General features: G+C 41.8%; 1 protein-coding gene across 3 annotated transcripts in view; it reads right to left on the bottom strand.

Moving 5' to 3' along the window:
* The window catches only part of MKRN1 (makorin ring finger protein 1), a 29,076-nt gene extending 5,407 nt beyond the window's left edge, over window positions 1–23,669 (bottom strand). Inside the window, exons 1-4 of one of the 3 annotated variants that reach the window (XM_004272136.4) lie at window positions 23,296–23,668; window positions 15,516–15,644; window positions 2,177–2,406; window positions 1,180–1,406 (exon numbers count right to left, since the gene is read on the bottom strand). In XM_004272136.4, the coding sequence (XP_004272184.1) occupies window positions 1,180–1,406; window positions 2,177–2,406; window positions 15,516–15,644; window positions 23,296–23,474 (765 nt within the window). In that variant the 5' untranslated portion in view covers window positions 23,475–23,668. Of the gene's footprint in view, window positions 1–1,179; window positions 1,407–2,176; window positions 2,407–15,515; window positions 15,645–22,989; window positions 23,133–23,295 lie in introns of those variants that run through there. The other 2 variants (XM_012533927.3, XM_012533926.3) reach the window with 2 other exon arrangements.
* Between the last annotated feature and the right edge of the window lie 294 nt (window positions 23,670–23,963).

Here is a 23,963-nt window from a genome sequence, read left to right as displayed (position 1 = left end):
TTTTTACGGCTGAGTAATATTCCATTGTATATATGTGCCACATCTTCTTTATCCATTCGTCTGTTGATGGACACTTAGGCTAAACTTTTTTTTTTTTTAAAAACAATCCCCTGAAGTAGGCACTGCTCTCCCGAATATATACAGGGGTTCAAACTGCTACATCACACAGCCAATACTCTGAGAAGGCAGAGGTCAAACCACACTCCACTGCTTCACCACCACCCACAGCCAAAGTGAGTTTATTAAGACATGATTATGATTAGAAGCAAAATCTGCTCCAATAAATATAAGGTTTTTAATACAGGGTCTTCCCAACAAAAAGAAATTCATGCAGTAAATGGGCTTAGGAAACCATAGTTTGAAACCTTCATCCATCGCTGATGAGAATGTAAAACAGTGCAGTCACTGTGGAGAAAGTTTGGCAGTGGCTCAAAATATGAAGCATAGAGTTACCATGTGACCCAGCAACTCTATTCCAAGGTAATCAAGACATATGTCCACCAAAATTTACACACGAATGTTCATGGCATTATTCATAATAGCTGAAAGGTGAAACAACCCAAATGGAAAAACAAAGTGCTGTACAGCCATACGGAGGATTATTACTCAGCCATGAAAAGGAAGGAAGTACTGATACACACTCTAACACAAATGAATCCTGAGAACATCTTGCTAATCTTTTAGCCAGTCACAAAAGGCCACATATACGAAATGTCCAGAACAGGGAAATCCATAGAGACAGAAAGTAAAACAGTTGTTGCCAGGAGCTGGAGGGAGGGAAGAACGGAGAGCAGTGGAGCTAATGAGCCAGAGGCTTCTTTTCTGGGATAATGAAAATGTCCTAAAATTAGAGAGAATAGTGGTTGCACAACTCTGCGAATATACTAAAAACCAATGAAATGTGCATTTTAGAAGAGTAAATTGTATGGAATGTGAATAGAGAAGCTGTTATTTTAAAAAAGAAGAAATAAAAAGGAAAAAAAGCCCAAAAAAGTCTGAGGTTCTAAAGCACAATTTTCTTGATAAAGCAGTCAAGAAGCCTAGGAAGGAGAACACCCCCAACTTAATGATAATCACCATTCAATTCACCAAACGTTTCTTTGAAATGAACTGACAATGTTGTGAAAGGGAAAATATAGTTCTCACACCTATTAACAGAATATCTTCCTTAAGACTTACTTTTATATGTTGTGATCTTTGGGCAGCATCCATTGGGTGGAGGACCTGCAGCCCACACATATCACACGAGTCTCCGTGGAGATACACACAGTTCTCCCCATATCGGCACTCTCCCACCGCAGCATAGGGGCAGAGCTGCTTCTTTGTTTCCACTGCAGTTTGCTCCTTCTCTGATTCTTCCTTGGTCACTGAGCCCTGCAGGGGTGCTTCAGTGGAGGAAGGGGCAGCTGAAAACGTTTAAGAGTGTGGTAAAGGTCCAAAATGGATAAGGCAGATACATGAACTATAAATAAGGTAACTGAGAAACTAACTGAAAAGAAAAAAAAAATGAAAAGAACTTCAGTTAAACTCCAAAGCAGTCTATTGAACTAATTCCCTTACTCTTGAAAAAATGAATTTCTTCTGATACTGACATTTCCAAGATTAGCCTTGTTTTAAAATTTTTTTTAAAAACCTTTTTACGTATTTCTTGTGCAACTGTACTGATTAAAGGAGAGATGCTTGGGACTTCCCCAGTGGCACTGTGGTTAAGAAATCCGCCTGCCAATGCAGGGGACACAGGTTCAATCCCTAGTCCGGGAAGATCCCACATGCTGCGGAGCAACTAAGTGTGTGTGCCACAACTACTGAGCCTGTGCGCTAGAACCCGTGCTCCGCAACAAGACAAGCCACCACAATGAGAAGCCCACACACCACAATGAACAGTAGCCCCCGTGCGCAGCAATGAAGACCCAATGCAGCCAAAAATGAAAAATGTTTAAAAAGAAAAAAAAAGGGAGAGCAAGAGGCTTCAGTTTTTCAAAACATTCTAAATTCATTACTATTGGGATTCAAAAAGTTTCTTTCACTCCATCTGTTAAGTCTTAGGTAACCTAATTTAAGAGTATTAAGATTAGACTAAATATGAAGATTGGAAGCAGGAAGCTTGTGAAAACTCAGCTAATTGATGAACTACTCCCTATCCCTCTGACCTGTTTTTATTCTTCAAAATACTCACTACGGCCACAGTAGGGCTGCCCAGGAACAAACTCAATGGCGTTCACCCAGTCTTCTGAACCTGCTCCTACAGTTGAAAAGTTTGAATTTCTTGACTCAGCTTCGCCCATATTCATTTCAACAATCGGTCCAACTACTGATGAGAGACTTGAGGAAGCAGCAAGGGGTGACTTTGCAGTTAGATCTGTAGCAGTTGCTTCTTCCTGTTTCAATGGCTTGCTGTGTTCATATCTTAAAAATAAAATAAAACAAAATTTAAAAAGTCGGCAGTCACTGTCTAACCAGAAGCCTCTAGATGGAATATATTCCCTATCCTGTCCTTGGGTTCTTTTCAAACTACTGTGCCTATGAATCACGTGGAAAACTGTTAAAAGGCAGATACCTAATTTCTAAGTCTGGTGCAGCCCGGAGTTTTGCGTGTCTAAGCAGCCCTCACACGTGCCACTGCTGCTGCTCCAGGGAGGGACCAGTGTGAGCAGCAAGGCCATGAACCAGGGGTCAGCAAACTTAGAGTCAAATACACACAGATTCGGGGCTCTGCAGGTCATATTGCCCATGTTACAACTATTCAACCCTGCAGCTGTGGTTCAAAAGTAGCCATAGGGGGCTTTCCTGGTGGCGCAGTGGTTAAGAATCCACCTGCCAATGCAGGGGACACGGGTTCGAGCCCTGGTCCAGGAAGATCCCACATGCCGTGGAGCAACTAAGCCCGTGCGCCACAACTACTGAGCCTGTGCTCTAGAGCCCGTGAGCCGCAACTACTGAAGCCTGCGTGCCTAGAGCCCGTGCTCCGCAACAAGAGAAGCCACCGCAGTGAGAAGCCCGCGCACCGCAACAAACAGTAGCTCCCGCTTGCCACAACTAGAGAAAGCCCGCACGCAGCAACGAAGACCCAACGCAGCCAAAAATAAGTAAAATTAAAAAAAAAAAAAAAAGCAGCCATAGGCATTATCTAAATGACAATGCGTGCTGTGTTCCAGTAAAACTTTACAAAAACAGCCTTTGGTCAGGTTTGCCCTACAGGCCATATAGTTCACCTACCCATGCTGTAGAACATCTATTACCCTTCAAATTCCACTCTAATTAGGAGTTTCAGACAGTTGACTACCGTTCCCATGGCAAGTCTGCTAAAGAGATTGTGCAGCCAAAATTAACATTGATTAAGAAAGCAAGGCTGACACTCAAATTCAACAAGTAAATATGTGAAACATTTTACCAACACATAAAATTCCCCCAATATTAAAACGCAGAGATAGTATTTACAAAATATGCAGTATGTATTTTCTTTTCCCACATCCATCCATTCACCTAATTTTCTTTTCTAAATTCTTACCCTACGCATCTTCTGCTTGCTTTTCATCTGTAAAATTATCATTGACCCTTATCCCCAAATACAGAAAAAAACTGTTTATTTCCTTTAAGAAGCACCTTGCTGCCTGAGAAAATCCTCACAATTCTTTGAGCATTCTATGCTGAGAGATTCACCCAGACACAATAAATTAATTATGAATGCAGTATATAAACTGTGTTATACAGTATGTATCCAGCAGTTGTTGTAATTAATTAGTTAACTGGGCAGTACTAAGCATGGATCATCTGTGTTATAGGCGTCTGGGTTTACATCTAAGGAAGAGGTAAAACTTTAAAGACTGTCCTTTAGCTTATGGCAAACATTTGCTGAGCTGGTCTTTATCCTTATATTATCTCAAATCTTCCTATTTCCTACTCCTAAGCATTAGGTAACCTACTCTGCTTTGCAGTACAAGTAATTTGAGTATCCTGATATCAGCTACAAAACCCAGTGCACTTATCCCACAGACTGGAATTATGCCAGCTGAAAATATGCTCTTTCACTTGCACCACCTCACTTCATCATCAAAAAACTCTGAGAAAGTACTCTTTCGTTTTATAGATGACGTGTAAGTAGTGCTCTAGGTCTAATGTGACTCCAAAGCCACCCTGTAAAAGAGAGCAGCCATTAGCCGTATCTAGCTGTTTATACTTAAATAACATTTAAAACTCAGTTCCTTGGTCCTGGCACTAGCTACGTTTTCAAGTGTTCAATAAGTAGTCACACGTAGCTAGGGGGTCACCTTTTTGGGCATTCACACTATCACACAAAGTTCTATTAAACAGCACTGCTCTGAAGTTTGTTTCAGAGCCTTAAGGAACCTTAGAAATCTATCCCCAGATCCTCACATTTTAACTGCTTTCACCGCCTTTAAGTTAGAAAAGAACCCGGGTTTCAGAATTAAGACAGGCTCAAATTTAAAATGCCAGCTTCACCAATAGAGAAAGCCTTCAGGGCTTTGGGAAAGTTTTAAAGGATTAAATAAAACTAAATGTCAAGATACATAAAGGGTCTAAGAAATAGATATGACACCCATATTTTAGTTCTCTTTCTTTCTCCTTTGCCATATTCATTTCAAGAATTTCAGGGTAAATGACTCAAAAAACTACTTAAAAGATAGGACTCGAATGCTTATCACCATCTATCAAATTGCAAATACTACCAAGTTTTTGAAAGGAGTGCATTTTGGTTTTAAGGAAAATTTATCAAGGAATCAATAAGGTATAAATAAAAATTTTGAAAGCACAGAATATTAGCAAGAAAGTTCACACTTGTAAATAGTGCAGAATATATCTATATAAAATACGCTTCTGAAGTAAAATTTTGTGAGTAAGCACTAGGAAAGGTAGGGCACAAATAAGAAAGAATAAAGCAAGAAAGAAAATGACAAAGGCAAAAGCAATACTCCCATTTTGAAAGGAGTTTACTAAAAACTAATGGTTCAGTGAAGCATGGAACTCTTCGTAGAAAAGGGACTGGCCCCCTACGGCCCTCAAGTCAAACCCAACGGGAGCTAGGAATGGTTTTGGCATTTTTAAATAGTTGGAAAAAAGATCATTTTATGACACGAAAAGTAATTGAAATTAAAATTTCAAGGACTTCCCTGGGTGGGCCAGTGGTTAAGACTCTGCACTCCCAATGCAGGGGGCATGGGTTTGATCCCTGGTCGGGGAACTAAGATCCCGTGTGCCACACAGCATGGCCAAAAACAAAATTAAAAAAAAATAAAATAAACTCTCTCTCAGAAATGTTTAAATTAATTAACTAATTAAATAAAATTTCAGTGTCCCAAAATAAAGTTTCATTGGAACACAGCCACATCTATTAGCTTATGTATTTACCTAGGGCTGTTTTTGTGCTACAAGAAAACGTATGGCCTGCCCAACCACAAATATTAATTCTCTGGTCCCACAATGAAAGTCTTCCAGGCCCCGTTAAAGAGAATCCTCACATCTACTGGATTCAGTCCATGACAGTGGCTTTGTAAAGTTATTAATTCTTTAAGAAATTAACACAGAATTGCTGATCCTTTAAGCCACAGTGGTAAGTTAATACTGAGGCAACACTGAAACTAATATTGAGTTTTTCTTTCACATCTTGCAAAGAATACTTTGATACAGTATCAGTTTCTATCTAAGGAAGTTTAATCCATTTTTCTTCTACCTCTACACAAAAGACAGACACTCCTCCCTCTGGTTGGCTTGCAACTCCCCACCCCCAATCATTCTGAGCTTTGATATCTGCCTTTAAAGATTTTAACTTACGGGATTTGGTAGGTCTATAGGGCAAAAAAAAAAAAAAAAAAAAAAAAAAATCCCTCCAAAGGGGAATTCCCTGGTAGTCCAGTGGTCAGGACTCCAGGCTTCCACTGCAGGGAGCATGGGTTCAATTCCTGGTCAGGGAACTAAGATCCCGCATGCCTCATGGTCACTCCAAAGGAAACAAGATCTACCATAACAATGGTTGTCAACCAAGGCAGTCCTGTCCCTTTCCCAAGTGGGTGTTCAGAAACAATGCCCAGGAGTTCTAATGGCACTTACTCAGTGGGGGCAAAGGATGCTAGATCTCCTGCAACAGTCCTGAGCAACAAAGAACTGGCATCACTAAATAACAGCACCCCATTATGCAACACGGATGCAGCAATACTTCTGCAATACGGATACAGCAACACTTCTGCAACACAGATGCAGCAACACTTCTGACCTGTTGGAACTAGGATATCATTTCATTATAAACTAGTCCCTTCATGAGGAGTTAAACTACTCAAAATCCCTGGGCATTGCCCAAGTTGCATAAAAAGATCTCTACATAGTAAGAGTGAAAAGTAGGCTTAAGCCCCCAAGTACAATTTTAATGAGGAAACAGTCAGTCTTGGATCTTGGGACAAGCCACTCCATGAGATTCCTTCCTTAGCTAATCTATAATCAAGCTCTTAATAGTCACCTATATCAGCCTGTCCCAAACAATTATCACCAAACTTTCCTTTCAGGTAGACTATTGGGATGTAGGTTTCTCTAACTCCTTTCACTTTACCCTAAGAGCACTAAACCCAGCTCAATCAGGATCATTCCCCAAAAACGGAGCTGTATACCCTTACTAAAGAGAAAACTGCTGATTAACACATGGAGCCTAGGCCTTAGCTCGGATTTCTTCAATTTACCCCCTTATTTCCCAGTTATTTCACCTCTATGGTCCAATCATACGAGTACCTCTTCTGAAATAAGAGGCTCATCTGTTAACAGCCATAATTTTCCACAATCTATCACACAGTATATTATTCTCCAAGTCTCTCTGCTGCACACCTTAGAGCCCCGTGTCCACTCTTGCTTACATTCAATTCCTCTCTCCCTATAGTTTACAAGGATTCTCAACTGACTGCCTAGTCAAGGAATTACGTTGGTTTAAAAATCCTGCAGAGGAGGTGGAGTCAAGATGGCAGTGTGGGAAGACGCAGAGTTAGCGTCTCCCCACAACTAGGACACCTGCTGGCCGCTGGTGGTGAACTCTGACACCCAAGGAGACAAAGTGAACCGGTAGGACATAGGGAGACTGACGGCAGGAGAAGTGGAGGCCAGACAGGATGGGTGCCCCTGCGGGCAGGGAGATCAGGAGAGGCAGGCGGGAGGGGCCCTCCAGGAGGAGGGGAGGGCGTTGCCCCGCCCACTCAAGCCCAGGAAGCCTGCTGGGCTCCCAGGTGAGGTTCCCGGCCCTCTGAGACCAACCTCTGCTCCTTGAGCCGAAGCCCCAGCCCCCACAGTCCCCAAGGCCTTTTCCAGCACTGTGGGTCCTGAGCACTGGCCCCACCCACTGCCCAAACCTTGCCCTTGCTTGGGCCCCACTCTCCACAGCTAAGGCCTTTCTCCCCTGCCCCCAACTTTTTCATTTCCTTCCTCCTTTTTTTTTTTACTATTGTGATACTGATGCACCTTCTGGTTGTTGACTCATCTATGTTTTATTTTTATATTCTTCCTAAAATATCTGCTAATTTCCTAGGCTAATTTTATTTTTTACTATATTATTGGGTTTTTTCTTTTTTTTTGCCACCCCAGGCAGCTTGCGGCATCTTGGTTCACGAGCCCGGAGTCGGGGTGAAGCTCCTGTGGTGGGAGTTCCAAGTCTGAACCACTGTACTAACAGAGAAACTCAAACCCCAGGGAATATTCATCGGAGTGAGGCCTCTCGGAGTCTCTCACCTCAGCAACAAAACCCAGCTCTACCCAATAGCCTACAAACCCCAGTGTTGGAAGCCTCAGGCCAAACAACCAGTAAGACAGGAACATAATCCCACTCAAAAAAAAAAAAAAAAGGAGAGAGGGAGAGAGAGAGCAAAAAAATATATCACAGATGAAGGAGCAAGGTAAAAACGTACAGGACCAAATAAATGAAGAGGAAATAGGCAGTCTACCTGAAAAAGAATTCAGAGTAATGATAGCAAAGATGATCCAGAATCTCGGAAACAGAATGGCGGCACAGATTGAGAAAATACAAGAAATGTTTAACAAAGATCTAGAAGAACAAGCAGAGATGAACAACACAATAAATGAAATGAAACATACACTAAAAGGAATCAGTAACAGATAACTGAGGCAGAAGAACGAATAAGTGAGCTGGAAGACAAAATGGTACAAATAACTTCCGAGGAGCAGAATAAAGAAAAAAGAATGAAAAGAATTGAAGACAATCTCAGAGACCTCTGGGACAACACTAAGAGCACCAACATTCGAATTATAGGGGTCCCAAAAGAAGAAGAGAAAGAGAACGGGTCTGAGAAAATATTTGAAGAGATTATAGTTGAAAACTTCCCTAACATGGGAAAGGAAATAGTCACCCAAGTCCAGGAAGCACAGAGAGTCCCATACAGGACAAATCCTAGGAAGAACACACCAAGACACATATTAATCAAACTAACAAAAATTAAATTCAAAGAAAAAATATTAAAAGCAGCAAGGGAAAACAAAAAATAACACACAAAGGAATCCCCATAAGGTTACCAGCTGATTTTTCAGCGGGAACTCTTCAGGCCAAAAGGGAGGGGCAGGATATACTTAAAGTGATGAAAGAGAAAAACCTACAACCAAGATAACTCTAACCAGCAAGGATCTCATTCAGATTTGATGGAGAAGTCAAAAGCTTTTCGGAAAAGCAAAAGCTAAAAGAATTCAGCACCACCAAACCAGCTTTACAACAAATGCTAAAGAAACTTCTCTAAGCGGGAAACACAAAAGAAAAAGACCCACAAAAACAAACCCAAAATGATTAAGAAAATGGTAATAGGAACATACATATCGATAATATCCTTGAATGTGAATGGATTAAATGCCCCAACCAAAAAACATAGACTGGCTGAATGGATACAAAAACAAGACCCATATATATGCTGTCTACAAGAGACCCACTTCAGACCTAGGGACACGTACAGACTGAAAGTGAAGGGATGGAAAAAGATATTCCATGCAAATGGAAATCAAAAGAAAGCTGGAGTAGCAATACTCACATCAGATAAAATAGACTTTAAAATAAAGACTGTTACAAGAGATAAGGAGGGACACCACATAATGATCAACGGATCAATCCAAGAAGATGTAACAATTATAAATGTTTATGCACCCAACATAGGAGCACCTCAATACATAAGGCAAATGCTAACAACCATGAAAGAAATCGAAAGTAACACAGTAATAGTAGGGGACTTTAGCACCCCACTTACACCAATGGACAGATTATCCAAACAGAAAATAAATAAGGAAACACAAGCTTTTAACGACACAACAGACCAGGCAGATCTAATTGATATTTATCCACCCAAAAGTGGCAGAATATACTTTCTTCTCAAGTGCACATGGAACATTCTCCAGGATAGATCACATCTTGGGTCACAAATCAAGCCTCGGAAAATTTAACAAAACTCAAATCATATCAAGCATCTTTTCTGACCACAACGCTATGAGACTGGAAATCAATTACAAGAAAAAAACTGTAAAAAACAAAAATACATGGAGGCGGGCTTCCCTGGTGGCGCAGTGGTTGAGAGTCCACCTGCCGATGCAAGGGACACAGGTTCATGCCTCAATCCCGGAAGATAGCACATGCCGTGGAGCGGCTGGGCCCGTGAGCCATGGCCGCTGGGCCTGCGTGTCCGGAGCCTGTGCTCCACAACGGGAGAGGCCACAACAGTGAGAGGCCCGCGTACTGCAAAAAAAACCCCCCAAAAAACATGGAGGCTAAACAGTGCACTACTAAATAACCAAGAGATCACTGAAGAAATCAAAGAAATTAAAAAATACATAGAAACAAATGACAACGAAAACACCACGACCCAAAACCTATGGGACATAGCAAAAGCAGTTCTAAGAGGGAAATTTATAGCAATTCAATCTCACCTCAAAAAACAAGAAAAATCTCAAATAAACAATCTAACCCTACACTTAAAACAACTAGACAAAGAAGAACAAAGAAAACCCAAAGTCAGTAGAAGGAAAGAAATCATAAAGATCAGAGCAGAAATAAATGAAATAGAAATGAAGAAAACAGTAGTAAAGATCAATAAAACTAAGAGTTGGTTCTTTGAGAAGATAAACAAAATTGAAAAACCTTAGCCAGACTCATCAAGAAGAAAAGGGAGAGGACGCAAATCAATAAAATTAGAAATGAAAAAGGAGAAATCACAACTGACACTGCAGAAATACAAAGGATTATAAGAGAATACTACAAACAACTACATGCCAATAAAAAGGACAACCACGAAGAAATGGACAAATTCTTGGAAAGGTACAATTTTCCAAGACTGACCCAGGATGAATTAGAAAAGATAAACAGATCTATCACAAGTAATGAAATTGAAACTGTAACTTAAAATCTTCTAACAAACAAAAGTCCAGGGCCAGACGGCCTCACAGGCGAATTCTATCAAACATGTAGAGATCCTTCTCAAACTCTTCCAAAAAAACTGCAGAGGGATAAACACTCCCAAATTCCTTCTACGAAGCCACCATCATCCTGATACCAAAACCAGAAAAAGATATCACAAAAAAAGAAAATTATAGACCAATATCACTGATGAACACAGATGCAAAAATCCTGAAGAAAATACTAGAAAACAGAATCCAACAACACATTAAAAGGATCACACACTATGAACAAGTGGGATTTACCCCAGGGATGCAAGGATTCTTCAATATACGCAAATCAATCAATGTGATACACCACATTAACAAATTAAGGAATAAAAACCATATAATCATCTCAATAGATGCAGAAAAAGCTTTTGACAAAATTCAACACCCATTTATGATAAAAACTCTCCAGAAAATGGGCAAAGAGGGAACCTACCTCAACATAATAAAAGACACATATGACAAACCCACAGCAAGCATCATACTCAATGGTGAAAAACTGAAAGCATTTCCACTAAGATCAGGAACAAGACAAGGATGTCCACTCTCGCCATTCTTATTCAACATAGTTTTGGAAGTCCTAGCCATAGCAATAGAAGAAAAAGAAATAAAAGGAATACAAATTGGAAAAGAAATAAAACTGTCACTGTTTGCTGATGACATGATACTATACATAGAGAACCCTAAAGATGCCACCAGAAAACTACTAGAACTAATCAATGAATTTGGTAAGGTTGCAGGATACAAAATTAACACACAGAAATCTCTGGCATTCCTATACACCAACAATGAAAAATCAGAAAGAGAAATTAAGGAAACACTCCCATTTACCACTGCAACAAAAAGAATAAAATACCTAGGAATAAACCTGCCTAAGGAGGTGAAAGACCTGTACTCAGAAAACTATAAAATACTGATGAAAGAAATCAAAGATGACAGAAAGAGATGGAGAAATATACCATGTTCTTGCACTGGAAGAATTAATATTGTGAAAATGACTATACTAGCCAAAGCAATCTACAGATTCAATGCAATCCCTATCAAACTACCAATGGCATTCTTCACAGAATTAGAACAAAAAATTTTACAATTCATATGGAAACACAAACACATATGGAAAATGACTATACTAGCCAAAGCAATCTTGAGAAAGAAAAATGGAGCTGGAAGAATAAGGCTCCCTGACTTCAAACTATACCACAAAGCTACAGTAATCAAGACAGTATGGTACTGGCACAAAAACAGAAATATAGATCAATGGTACAAGATAGAATGCCCAGAGATAAACCCACACACACATGGGCACCTAATTTACAATAAAGGAGGCAAGAACATAGAATGGAGAAAAGACGGCCTCTTCAATAAGTGGTGCTGGGAAAACTGGACATGTGAAAGAATGAAATTAGAACACTACCTAACACCATACACAAAAATAAACTACAAATGGATTAAAGACTTAATATAAGACCAGACACTATAAAACTCTTAGAGGAAAACATAGGAAAAACACGCTTTGACATAAACCACAGCAAGATCTTTTTTGACCCACCTCCTAGAGTTCGGGAAATAAAACCAAAAATAAACAAATGGGTCTTAATTAAACTTAAAAGCTTTGCACAGCAAAGGAAACCATAAACAAGACGAAAAGACAACCCTCAGAATGGGAGAAAATATTTGCAAATGAAACAACAGACAAAGGATTAATCTCCAAAATATACAAACAGCTCAATATCAAAAAACAAACAATCCAGTTTAAAAATGGGCGGAAGACCTAAATAGACATTTCACCAAGGAAGATGTACAGATAGCCAAGAGACACATGAAAAGATGCTCAACATCACTAATTATTAGAGAAATGCAAATCAAAACTACAATGAGGTATCACCTCACACCAGTCAGAATGGCCATCATCAAAAAATCTAGAAAAAAAAAAAAAACTCTAGAAACAATAAATGCTGGAAAGGGTATGGTGAAAAGGGAACCCTCCTGCACTATTGGTGGGAATGTAAATTGATACAACCACCAAGGAGAACAGTATGGAGGTTCCTTAAAAAACTAAAACTGGAACTACCATATGACCCAGCAATCCCACTACGGGGCATATACCCTGAGAAAACCAAAATTCAAAGAGACATGCACCACAATGTTCATTGCAGCACTATTTACAATAGCCAGGACATGGAACCAACCTAACTGTCCACCAACAGATGAATGGATAAAGAAGATGTGGCACATATATACAGTGGAATATTACTCAGCCGTTAAAAAAAACTGAGTTATTTGTAGTGAGGTGGATCCACCTAGAGTGTGTCATACAGAGTGAAGTTAAGTCAGAAAGAGAAAAACAAATACCGTATGCTAACGCATATATATGGAATCTAAAAAAAAAAAAAAGGTACTAATGAACCTAGCTGCAGGAGAGAAATAAAGAGGTAGACATAGAAAATGGACTTGAGGACATGGATAGGGTGGGAGGGCAAAGTTGGGGCAAAGTGAGAGTAGCATGGACATATATACACCATCAAATGTAAAATAGTTGGCTGGTGGGAAGCAGCAGCTTAGCACAGCGAGATCTGCTTGGTGCTTTGCGATAACCTAGAGGGGTGGGATAGGGAGGGTGTGAGGGAGGCTAAATGGGGACATGTGTATACATATGGCTGATTTTCTTTGTTATGCAACAGAAACTAACACAGTATTGTGAAGCAATTATACTCCAATAAAGATTTTTTTTAAAAAAATCTTGCAGAGACCATCCTACTACAAAGAATCGCTCATTCACAGTGGGATGGATTTCTAACACCTATTGCCCTTTTTAATATTGTGACTGACTACAAAAGACATATCTGGGTTTTTTAGTTTTGGGTTTTTTTTTTGAGGAGTGTCGTATCAGTTTTTTCCTTCTAGCAATATTGCAATGAAAAAAATCAGCAGAGAGCAAAATGACCACTAAACTCAGATACCAGGGGTTCCATTTCTGGGATCCTTCCTACAGTCACATGGAAAGAATCTTGTATTTCTTCTCTACCCTTACTAGATTTCCTAAGTAAAACAGATGTGAGATAGCCTAACATCAATATCCCACCCGTCAATAATTTCTTAGTCTTTTGAACTCTAAGCATTTGAACCCAATAGCTGACACAATTCTTTTCTGATAACAGGATGCTAAAATTGGCTATGACACTGTCAAAATATCTTACCTAGTGTGATCATTTAAAGTATGCCTGGGACTTCCCTGGTGGCGCAGTGGTTAAGAATACGCCTGCCAATGCAGGGGACACGGGTCAGAGCCCTGGTCCAGGAAGATCTCACATGCTGCGGAACAACTAAGCCTGTGTGTCACAACTACTGAGCCTGCGCTCTAGAGCCCACAAGCCACAACTACTGAGCCGTCATGCCACAACTACTGAAGCCCACGTGCCTAGAGCCCGTGCTCCACAACAAGAGAAGCCACCATAATGACAAGCCAGCACACCGCAATAAAGAGTAGCCCCCGCTCACTGCAACTAGAGAAAGCGCGCACAGCAACGAAGACCCAACACAGCCAAAAAGAAATTTTTAAATAAATTTTTTAAAAAACCTTAAAATATATAAAATAAAATATGCCCAAAATTCTTTAACAGTCCTCCCCCCTTCAACAGGTGGAGGCCAATTTCTTTCCCCTTGAAAGTGGGCTGGACTTAGTGACTCGCTTGTAATAAACAGAATATAGTGGAAGTGACAGTGTGTGACTTCTGAGACTAGATCATAAAAAGGTATTGTGGCTTCGTCCTTGCTGTCTCTCTTGAATCACTTACTCTGGGGACAAGTTAGTGTGAGGACACTAAAGCAGCCCTAGGGAAATGTCCACGAGGCGAGGAACTAAGGCCTCCCACCAACAGATGTGTGAGTGAGCCACCTTCCAAGTGGTCTTCCGGCCCCCATTGAGACTTCAGATGATGGCAGCTCTGGCTGAAATCTTGGCTGCAATCTCTTGAGAGTCTCCAAGCTAGAACCACCCACTCAGCTAAGCCACGCCAAGATTCCAGACTCCAGAAACTATGAGATAATAAATGTTTACGATTTTCAAGCTGCTGAATTTCAGGGTAACTTGTTTAACATCAATAGATAACTAATACACTTAGATATTTTCTAAACTGAGAAGATAAAGAAAAGCTCTAACTGGGACTTCCCTGGTGGTCCAGGGTTAGGTCTCAGCACTTCCACTGCAGGGGGTATGGGTTTGTTCCCTGATCAGGGAACTAAGATCCCACGTGCCGCGCAGTGCGGCCAAAAAGAAAAAGAGAAGCAAAGCTCTACCCAATTGCTAGCAGAACCCACAGAACCCACTACTGCTGAATTGCAATTTAACAGGATTATGATACCAATTCAATGAATGATTATAGAGATTACTTAATAACTAATCCCTCTTGATTTTCCACGTTCTGAGATAGATACTAGAGACTGTTCTGAAGCATTTTCTGTAAATCTTGGCTTAAAATTTAGTCTTGCGAGCTCAAGTGGTTTATGAAAGTTTAGTTGGAATGAGAAGCCCTCTTAACTAGTAACCTAATACACTGTTCCAAATGCCTATGATCTCATTTTCTCTCCATAATTCATACTAATAGAGAACTGAAACTAGTCCCAACTGGTCAAATATGAACCTTATTCTTGGTCTTTAAGAGGAGATGCCATTAACAAACATGCCTTCACCACACCCTATTCCTAGGTTTGCTCCTAAGTTGCTCCTCAGGCACTATTTAAATTTAGGACTGTATTATAAACTCATTTTTTAAATGTAATACATTCCCTCCAAGAGAGAGATGTCAGTGTGCTAACATTTCTAATGAGCACTTTTTAAAGTACTATTTTAGGGAATTTGCTGGCCATCCAGTGGTTAGGACTTGGTGCGTTCACTGCCATGACCCGGGTTCAATCGCCGGTTGGGGAACTAAGATCCTGCAAGCTGCGAGGCATGGCAAAAAAAAAAAAAAAAAAAAAAGGACTATTTTAAATCTATTATTTACAAAGTTGTTGGAATTATGTATTTTCCTCTCATTTTTTTCTGCCAACCTCTCCATCCACCCCTGAACAAAACTGAATTGGAAACAAATTCTTACCTGCAGCGGTCTCCGTAAATACAGTACCCTCGCTGAAAATACTTGCACACTACACCATATGGACTGTCAGAGAGGTCATGTGAGTATCGACAGTTATCTCCTTCCTTACAAACCCCATGCATGAAATACCTGTGAGACAAAGAACCACAAGTTGGTTTATAAGTCAGTACTCAAAGAATTCATGACCAATATATTCTAATAACACAGGAGCACTATATACTAGTACTTTATTCTACTGTTATAGTCTATCTACACAAACATGAGAAATGAACACAAAGAAAGTAGAACTAGACTGTATGACCATAAAATTATCCATGATGGTACTACAGGAAGGTTGCTTATAGATACAGACACCAATTTAAACTTTGAGGTCATCATTAATCTTGTCTCTACGGGTTAAGTCTGACTACTGCTCTCATTTTACAGTCCTACAGAGGTAGCTTCTTGTTTTCCACTAACTTCAGCCATAATGGCAGCTCTATCTGCAAAAAAATCAAAGATAAGCAAGAAACAACGTAAACCTGAACGGGTCAGACTACTGTATATGTTTCAATTCTTTGAGAAACCATTTTAATTCTTTAAAAGCCACATGTGAAAATACAAGTAAAATTTGTTGCAAAGGTAGAGGCAAAGGGAAATCACTTTCTGTCCTTCATTTAGCAGACTCTTGTTCTGAAGGAGAACATGTGTACCTATCTTGCAGTTTCCAAAAACCAAGTATCAGAGAATGACTCAGTTTCTAAGAGGACCTGGGAATTTGCTATAAGTGCAACTTCTGAGACCTCACCTCAGACCAACTAAACTGGAAATGGGGCGGGGGGGGGGGGGGGGGCAAGCAGCAATCTGTAAGTAACTAGGTGGATCAGAGAAGTGATAAGGGGCTTTATTTTTTGTAGATAATCCTGATCTTGTAAAGTGGGTAGAACTACCACCACCCCTTGCATCCTCCCTCCCATCACTGACTTCGGTCTCTTTCTCCTGAGTAGAGTTATGAAAATTTCATGTTGGCAGACCATTAACTGCCCCAAATATGCATCTATGTACAGCTGATCCAGAGTAAGGAAAAAGTGCCTACCTCCTGGGTGTGTCAATTATCTAGAGAAGGAAGGTAAAATAGCATTAAGTGCACTCCACTTGTCCACTGGATTGAAGGATATATAGAAAAGAGACTCATATTTACCTAAAGGAGCCTTGAAGAAGCCTGCCCCAAATTGAAATGTGAAAGGTTCTATTCAAATTACTGGCATGGGGCTTCCCTGGTGGCGCAGTGGTTGGGAATCCGCCTGCCAATGTGGGGGACACAAGTTCGAGCCCTGGTCCCGGAGGATCCCACATGCCACAGAGCAACTAGGCCTGTGCGCCACAACTGCTGAGCCTGCGCTCTGGAGCCCTGAGAGCCACAACTACTGAGCCTGCGTGCCACAACTACTGAAGCCCACGCTCCTGGTGCCCGTGCTCCACAACAAGAGAAGCCACTGCAATGAGAGGCCAGCTCACCGCAACAGGGAGTGGCCTGAGAGCCCGGGAGCAGCAACGAGGACCAAACGCAGCCAAAAATAAATAAATTAATTAATTTTAAAAAATGACTGGCATGTATACCTTCTATGTGACACAGAAAGAAAAAATGTTAACATCTTGGTGGAACAGTTATAATTATCAAGAAGATCCTGAACTACCCTGGGGTTTCAGTCTGTAACAAAACATAAGAATATAGTAATAGGAAGTCAAATTCTAACTATAATTAACCTAATTTCAACTATTATCAGGTTTAACTTAATCTAACTAGGTCTGAACTTTTGCTCAACTACAGGGCAACTTTCTGCAAGCTTTCTGCAAGCTTTGAAGCTGTCTGAGCACCACATAACACAAATTTGAGTTAAACCACTTGAGCCAATAGGTACTTTTTGATAAATGAACAGATTAACACTTAAAAAAACCCAACAACCCAACAAGTCAATAATTTCATTGTAATCACCACTAGTATAATCATGCTTCAAAGTATCTATAAAAGTATCCACACACACACAAAAAAAGTATCCACAGTGGGTAATTGCTTATTCATTTCAAACAGTCTCACTGTTTGAATACAGTTGATTACTGTCCCATCCCCAGTGGGAACTTTCACAATTCTCAACACAAGACAAAGCTGTCTATACCTTCAATATTCTTTGGGGTCAGTTTGAAGTCAGAGGTGCACATACTGATACAGTTTTTTTTTTTTGTTTTTTTTTTTTGCAGTACGCGAGCCTCTCACCGTTGTGGCCTCTCCCATTGCGGAGCACAGGCTCCGGACACGCAGGCCCAGCGGCCATGGCTCACGGGTGCAGCCTCTCCGCAGCATGTGGGATCCTCCCGGACCGGGGCACAAACCCATGTCCCCTGCATCGGCAGGCGGACTCTCAACCACTGTGCCACCAGGGAAGCCCCTGATACAGTTTTAAGGCTTGATAAAATACCTGCCCCTGGAGATTGCAGAGCCGTTACTCCAAGGAGTTCAGCTCCCTGACACCTGCATTTCAATGTCCAGCAAGATGCTCTTTCTCAACACTTGTGCAACACCTCACACCACTATTACTTTCTGACATCCATGATAGTAAAAACTGTTCTCGAGAATCCAAAATGAAAGAGTAAAACTCAGAGTCACTGGCCCAAGACAATGTAGCATGGCCTGTTGGCACCTTTTGACCAAGAGCATAATACAGCAATGACCAAGAATGGAGAGAACAGAGGGGAGGACAGGCTGGAAGGCTAGGGAAACAGATTCTGCAGGGCCTTTTAAGTCAAGTTATCTTAAAGCAGTAAGAAACCACTTAAAGATCTGAAACAAGGACATGTCAGAATTAAATTTAAATTTTAAAACACTACATTAAACTGCCTTCTTCCAGGTGACGTGTCTGGGCCAGCTGATTACATTTACGTCTAGGGACTTCAGTTGATTCCAAGTTTCAAGAGCCAGCAGTGGATGCAGCCACCAGAACAGTTAATACAATCAGGCTGCAGCAGCAGTCAACTGTTTGGATCCAGGTAGTAATAAAAAGCACACAGTTTAAGAACTGGGAAGACTGTTTAAATTCCAGCTTTGTGACCCTCAGTAAAGCTATTTTGCCTTAGTTTCGCCACTCTTTCAGATTTAAGAACTTAAAAAAAAACAAAAAAACCCCTCCATGTGTGCAGTAGCAGCTGCATAGTGTCTTTGCTGGCACTGAGTTCATTTCCCCATCTCCCCTTCCACATCTCTTCTCTGCCTTGACTACATTTGTTTCCGACCACACACTGTAAGAGGTACACACTAACGAATCGGATAAGAAAAGCAAGAGACCTAGATGTCATGCCATAAGAAGATTTTAAGTAACTGGAGTAGTTTGGCCAGAAGACAAAGGAATAGCCTTTTGCAGCACTATTCCTGGCAAAGTCAATACATGTGGGAAGCTACATCATAAACCTGGCTCAGCATAAGGACCAAGAACTAGAACTATCCAGCAATGAAATAAGCTCCTGAGGTCCAGAACTAGCATCACCAAAGGAATTCAAGCAGACACAAATCACCTGATACCGCAGAATCAACAGAAACACTAGAATACAAGCCCTAATTAGTTACTGCCAAATACTAAGCATTATTTTACATGGTTGTTTGGTACATATGGTCTGGGTTTCTGGTTTGTTTTACTTGCCTTTTGTCTCTCAGTGATATTAACACTGTTGGTATAAACAGTCCTCACAGTGAAATCCCTTCTTGCCAATCCATGTCTAAGAGATTATGACATGATAGTGTAAGTTATAACCTAAAGAGGAAGAAAGGCAACTCTCCCAAGAATTTCTCCCCATTTTCTTTTTTAAATGCCACCACCAAAAAGTCATTATCCAAATTCACCTTAATGCCAGTGTCCAGGCTGAGCTTGCCTTCAGTTAAAGGCTGGGCCATATGATTTCTATGGTTCCTTCCACCTTGAAGATTCTATGACTCCAATCAGACATTGTCCACTAATAAAGACAAATACAACTGACTAGAATCCCCGACTGTTGTACCTCTTGGAAACGTAAGCATGGTTACCAAGATATATATAAGAAACCCCAACAGTAGCTTGTGAGGGTGTAAGAGAACCACCCAATACCCTCAAAGTACTTCTAGGCGTCATAACAACCTGTCTGGGGATTTACAGAATATTAATTAATTTGGCACTTAATCACTTAATCTGCTGTGACACTGTTTACTCTGTTACTTAATTCTTGATAAGTACATGTACCCTATTTCTCAAACTAGATTGTAAATTCCTGGTGTTTAAGAACTATAGTTTATTCTGCTTTTTATCTTCTATAGTACCTGTACACGTAATACTTAGATATGTGTTCAGTAAAAACTGTAGAAGACACTAGGTGTCATGGGGAATCACAGTGCCAGTAGCAAATTAATTTCTCTTTCCCTGGGCTGAATAACTTTTTCAATGCCATCCCTTCAAAAAACACTAAAGTCTGAAGGCAATAAATTTTACTGTGGATATCACAGCACTTGGATAAAGACTTTCCGGAAAAATTCCCTTCATTTTTACACTACACTTAAAGTTCTTGAAAAATCAAAATGAAAAAACACTTGGTTTTTGTGTATTATTTCAATACACTCGTCTACCATTGTATAAGCACTCTGATAAAACATTGTCTAAGTTCAAAATTACAACCGGCAAGTTACGACTTTGTTGTTTTAACCCCCAACACTCAAGAAAACTAGAAGAAGCAATAGCATTTCTAGTTCACAGCACTAAATTCTAATAAAAGATATCAAAATGGCCTGGTGGGGGCAGCATAACACAGTTCCTTGGGAAAAGTATACCTAGGTTTTCCTTAAAGGCCGCGAAGATAAACACAATGACAGAATTTCAAGAGAAATATTTAGACAATTACTAACCAACAAGAAAATACAGATGATTCTGAGCAACCAAAAACAAATTTATAACATCCAAACAGCTAAGAGGAGTATACCCTTGGTGAAGAAAACAGCCTTAGTCAAATTCCTAGATATAAAGAGGGGAAGAGGCACAAACTAGAACACTATCTTGAATTCTCTTCAAAGGAGATTTTGCTATCAAACACAATGAAAATATTTATAATACAGTGCATTTCTGCATTTCCTTCAACATCTAGCTCTATGTCTCTCGTTGTAAGCACTAATGCTTATTTACTGAATAACTGAATGAGGTAGTCCCAGAAAGATATACACATGTTCTACTAAGTCCTTTGTCTTTGCTGATTTACAAGGGTCGTCCACTTCTTAACGAAAGCAGAGGAATCTTACAAGCACATATCAAAGTGGGTAATTTTAGGTGTGGATTTATCAAGATCAATTTAAGCATTTACTGAGTATACCAGGCACTGAGTAAAGCCCTACAGATACAATGATAAACAAAACAGGGCCCCTGCTCTCAGAAAGCTCAAAGCTTACAATAAATAAATGAAGATATCATATTTGGTATTCCCCTATTCAAAAGGAAGAAAGATTTTTTAACAGGAGATCGTGTTACTACTTAGAACAACTGAAAACAGTATCAAATATTAAAACCCAAGACTCATCAACTAGCCTGTGCTTTTTTGGATAACTGTCTCAAGCAAAAGCTATAGACAGCTTTATATGAAAAACAAAAACAACAGCATATCTAAGCCTGTATCTGATACATAATGCTTCTTAGAAATATTACTCAGCTACGTAAATTCCTTAAATATATAAATCTATTGGTTCATGGGCAAGGAACTCCCACTGGTCCAGGATCGATCTGGGATCTTTCAGAAACTCAAAGATCCTAAAGGTAGACAAAAAGGAATGATTAGTCTGGTGAGCTGTTCTGAATTCTGGTGACACTGGTGAGGAAGTAGAAAAGGAGAAGTAGATCAGGGAAAAGTGCCTAACAGAGGGGAAAGTAAAGTGTAGAAGTGATAACGCATTCTGGGCAGAAATGAGTTGAGCTCAGATACAGATGCAACAGGATAGTAATGAGACAAGTAATATATAGTAATGTCAAGTTAGTGATGGGTATTCAAGGCTAAACTATATTGAGATCACAGTCTGTGTAAAATCAAGGCACTGAATAGAGTTCTTAAAGAACCCACATATTAAAGGAAGATTAGTCTGTGTATAGATAGATTGGAACTGCAGGATGAATGGCTAGAAAATTCAGGAATGTAAAAGGTTACACTACTCCCTTTATTTTTATATTTTTAATTTTTATTTATTTATTTTTTTGCGGTACGCTGGCCTCTCACTGCTGTGGCCTCTCCCGTTGCAGAGCACAGGCTCCCGACGCGCAGGCTCAGCGGCCATGGCTCACGGGCCTAGCCGCTCCGCGGCATGTGGGATCTTCCCGGACCGGGGCACGAACCCGTGTCCCCTGCATCGGCAGGCAGACTCCCAACCACTGCGCCACCAGGGAAACCCCTAGTCCCTTTATTTTTAAAAGAGTCAACCAGCACATACATATCAACTGTAACATTGTAGATAAAAGAGAAGTAACAGACTCAAATAATTGGTTCCATTAATAGGAATTTTAAAATTCTCATTCTTTGGGATACTGCACAAGTATTCTAAGGATCTACAGATCACTGATAAAAGAAGCTACCTAAAACGGCTTTTATGCTTTCTACATCCCGTTATTGAAAATAAACTTAATTAAACTTATCATTCATGCCTTAAATGTATCATGTTAAGCACTGAGAACGCTTCACTCTCGCTGTTAATACCAGGGAAGTGAGTTTTGTATATTAAGAATATTTTCAAACATTTACATATAAATTAAATTACCCTACCTAAGTGAAAACCGGCGTTTCAACTGATTTTTTCAACCGATTGAAAAACAAAAGCTTCTAGGCGCTTACTGATCACTTTTTAAAAATCCAAGTACAACATCCAATTAAATGCCCTAATCTTAAACGTACAGCTCGATAATTTTTTACAGGCGTGCACACGTCAGTATAACCGTCCTCCACTAATCACTTATTTTTTTTCCAAATATTTTCATCCGACATCCCAAACCAAAACAAAATCTCTCTCCTTTGGGAGCGACGAGCTCCTCGACTCCCTTAAGTAAGATGCGTGGATTTCCAAGAGATGATACCTTTAGCCGGGGCACGGTAACGGCAGCTCGTCAAATTTAAGGCGGAGGAGACGACCCCGGCCCGGCACTCGGTTCTAAGACAAAGCTCAGAACCGCCAACCTCGATAAACATACAAAGAAGAAATAACCAAAGCTCCTGCTCCAGGTGGGGCGGGGGCCGAGAGACCCGAGAAGACTTTACAAACGGATGACACGGCGGCGGGGCCCGGCAGCCAAGCCCCCTCGCCGGGGCCCGCGGCGGCGCTCCCCGGCCAGGCAGGGTCGCGGGGAGGCGGCTGGCTCTAGGAGACACCGCCAACCTCCTTCTCGAAACGGCGAGCTGGAGGCAGAGGCTGGGGGTTCCGGCGACAATAAGAAGGAGGGAGGAGTCATCCTACCTCTCCCCGTGCGCGCTGCGCGCTCCGCCGGGTGCGGGGAGACTGCGGGCGGTGCGGCGGCTCCGCAACGAGGCCGCGCGCGCCCGAGCCTCAGCGGCCGGCGGGGGTTGACGCAGCGCGGGCGGCGAGGCCGCGGCGGCCGCGGGGACAGGAACGCCGGCGGCGCCGGCGGCGGCAGCAGCAGCAGCACCGTCGGCGGCGGCTACGAAACGCCGGCTCCCCTCCCACCTCCGGCCGGTCGCCCGCCCCTTCCTCCGGGGTCTCGGTCCCCTCCCCGCGCCCGGCGCCGGCCGCGCTGCGTCTCACCTGCAGGTGACCTGTTTAGTCCAGCCGCCGCTGCTGCCGTCGCTGCCGCCTCCCCCGCCCCCCGCCCCCAGGGACGGGGAGGTGACTGTGGGGGTAGGGGTGGGGGAGGTCGCTGCCGCCGCTGCCGCTCGTGCTCCTGATGTTGTGGCTGTTGTTCCGGGAGCTGCAGCCTCCGCCATTACTGTTTATCCCACACAGCAATGGCGCCGGAACTTCCGGGATCACATAATTCCGGTCCGGCTGCGGGGAGGAGAAGGCGGCAAGGCGAGGGGTGGAGAAGGACACTGAAGCGCCCGCTCGTTCCCCTCTGCCCCGCGTCGCGTCTCAGAGCGATCTCGCCGCTAGCACTGCGGGCCGGAGCCCGAGCGCCCCAGCCCGCCCCCAGGGCTCTCTGATTGGTGGGCGAGGAAGCCCCGCCTTGGAGGGGCGGGGCGAGGGCGGGCTACCCCAGGTGAGGCCCACCCCCCCACCTACTGACCCCAGGCTCCACATCCAGGGAACCAAAGTCCTCATTTCAAGGGCACTGACTTAGAGGAATGCGTCCCAGCATAGGCTGATGCAGTGGAGAGGCGTAGTGGGATTGGGGTCCTGGGTTTGAATCCAGACTTCCCTGGCTCTACCAATTACTAGCTGTACGAATTTGAGCTGGTTACCCATTCTCTCTAGCC

Source organism: Orcinus orca, chromosome 9, assembly GCF_937001465.1.
Source record: "Orcinus orca chromosome 9, mOrcOrc1.1, whole genome shotgun sequence".
NCBI classification, from domain to species: Eukaryota; Metazoa; Chordata; class Mammalia; order Artiodactyla; family Delphinidae; genus Orcinus; species Orcinus orca.
Note: the sequence above shows the minus strand (reverse complement) of the source record. Positions and strands in the feature narration are given on the sequence as shown.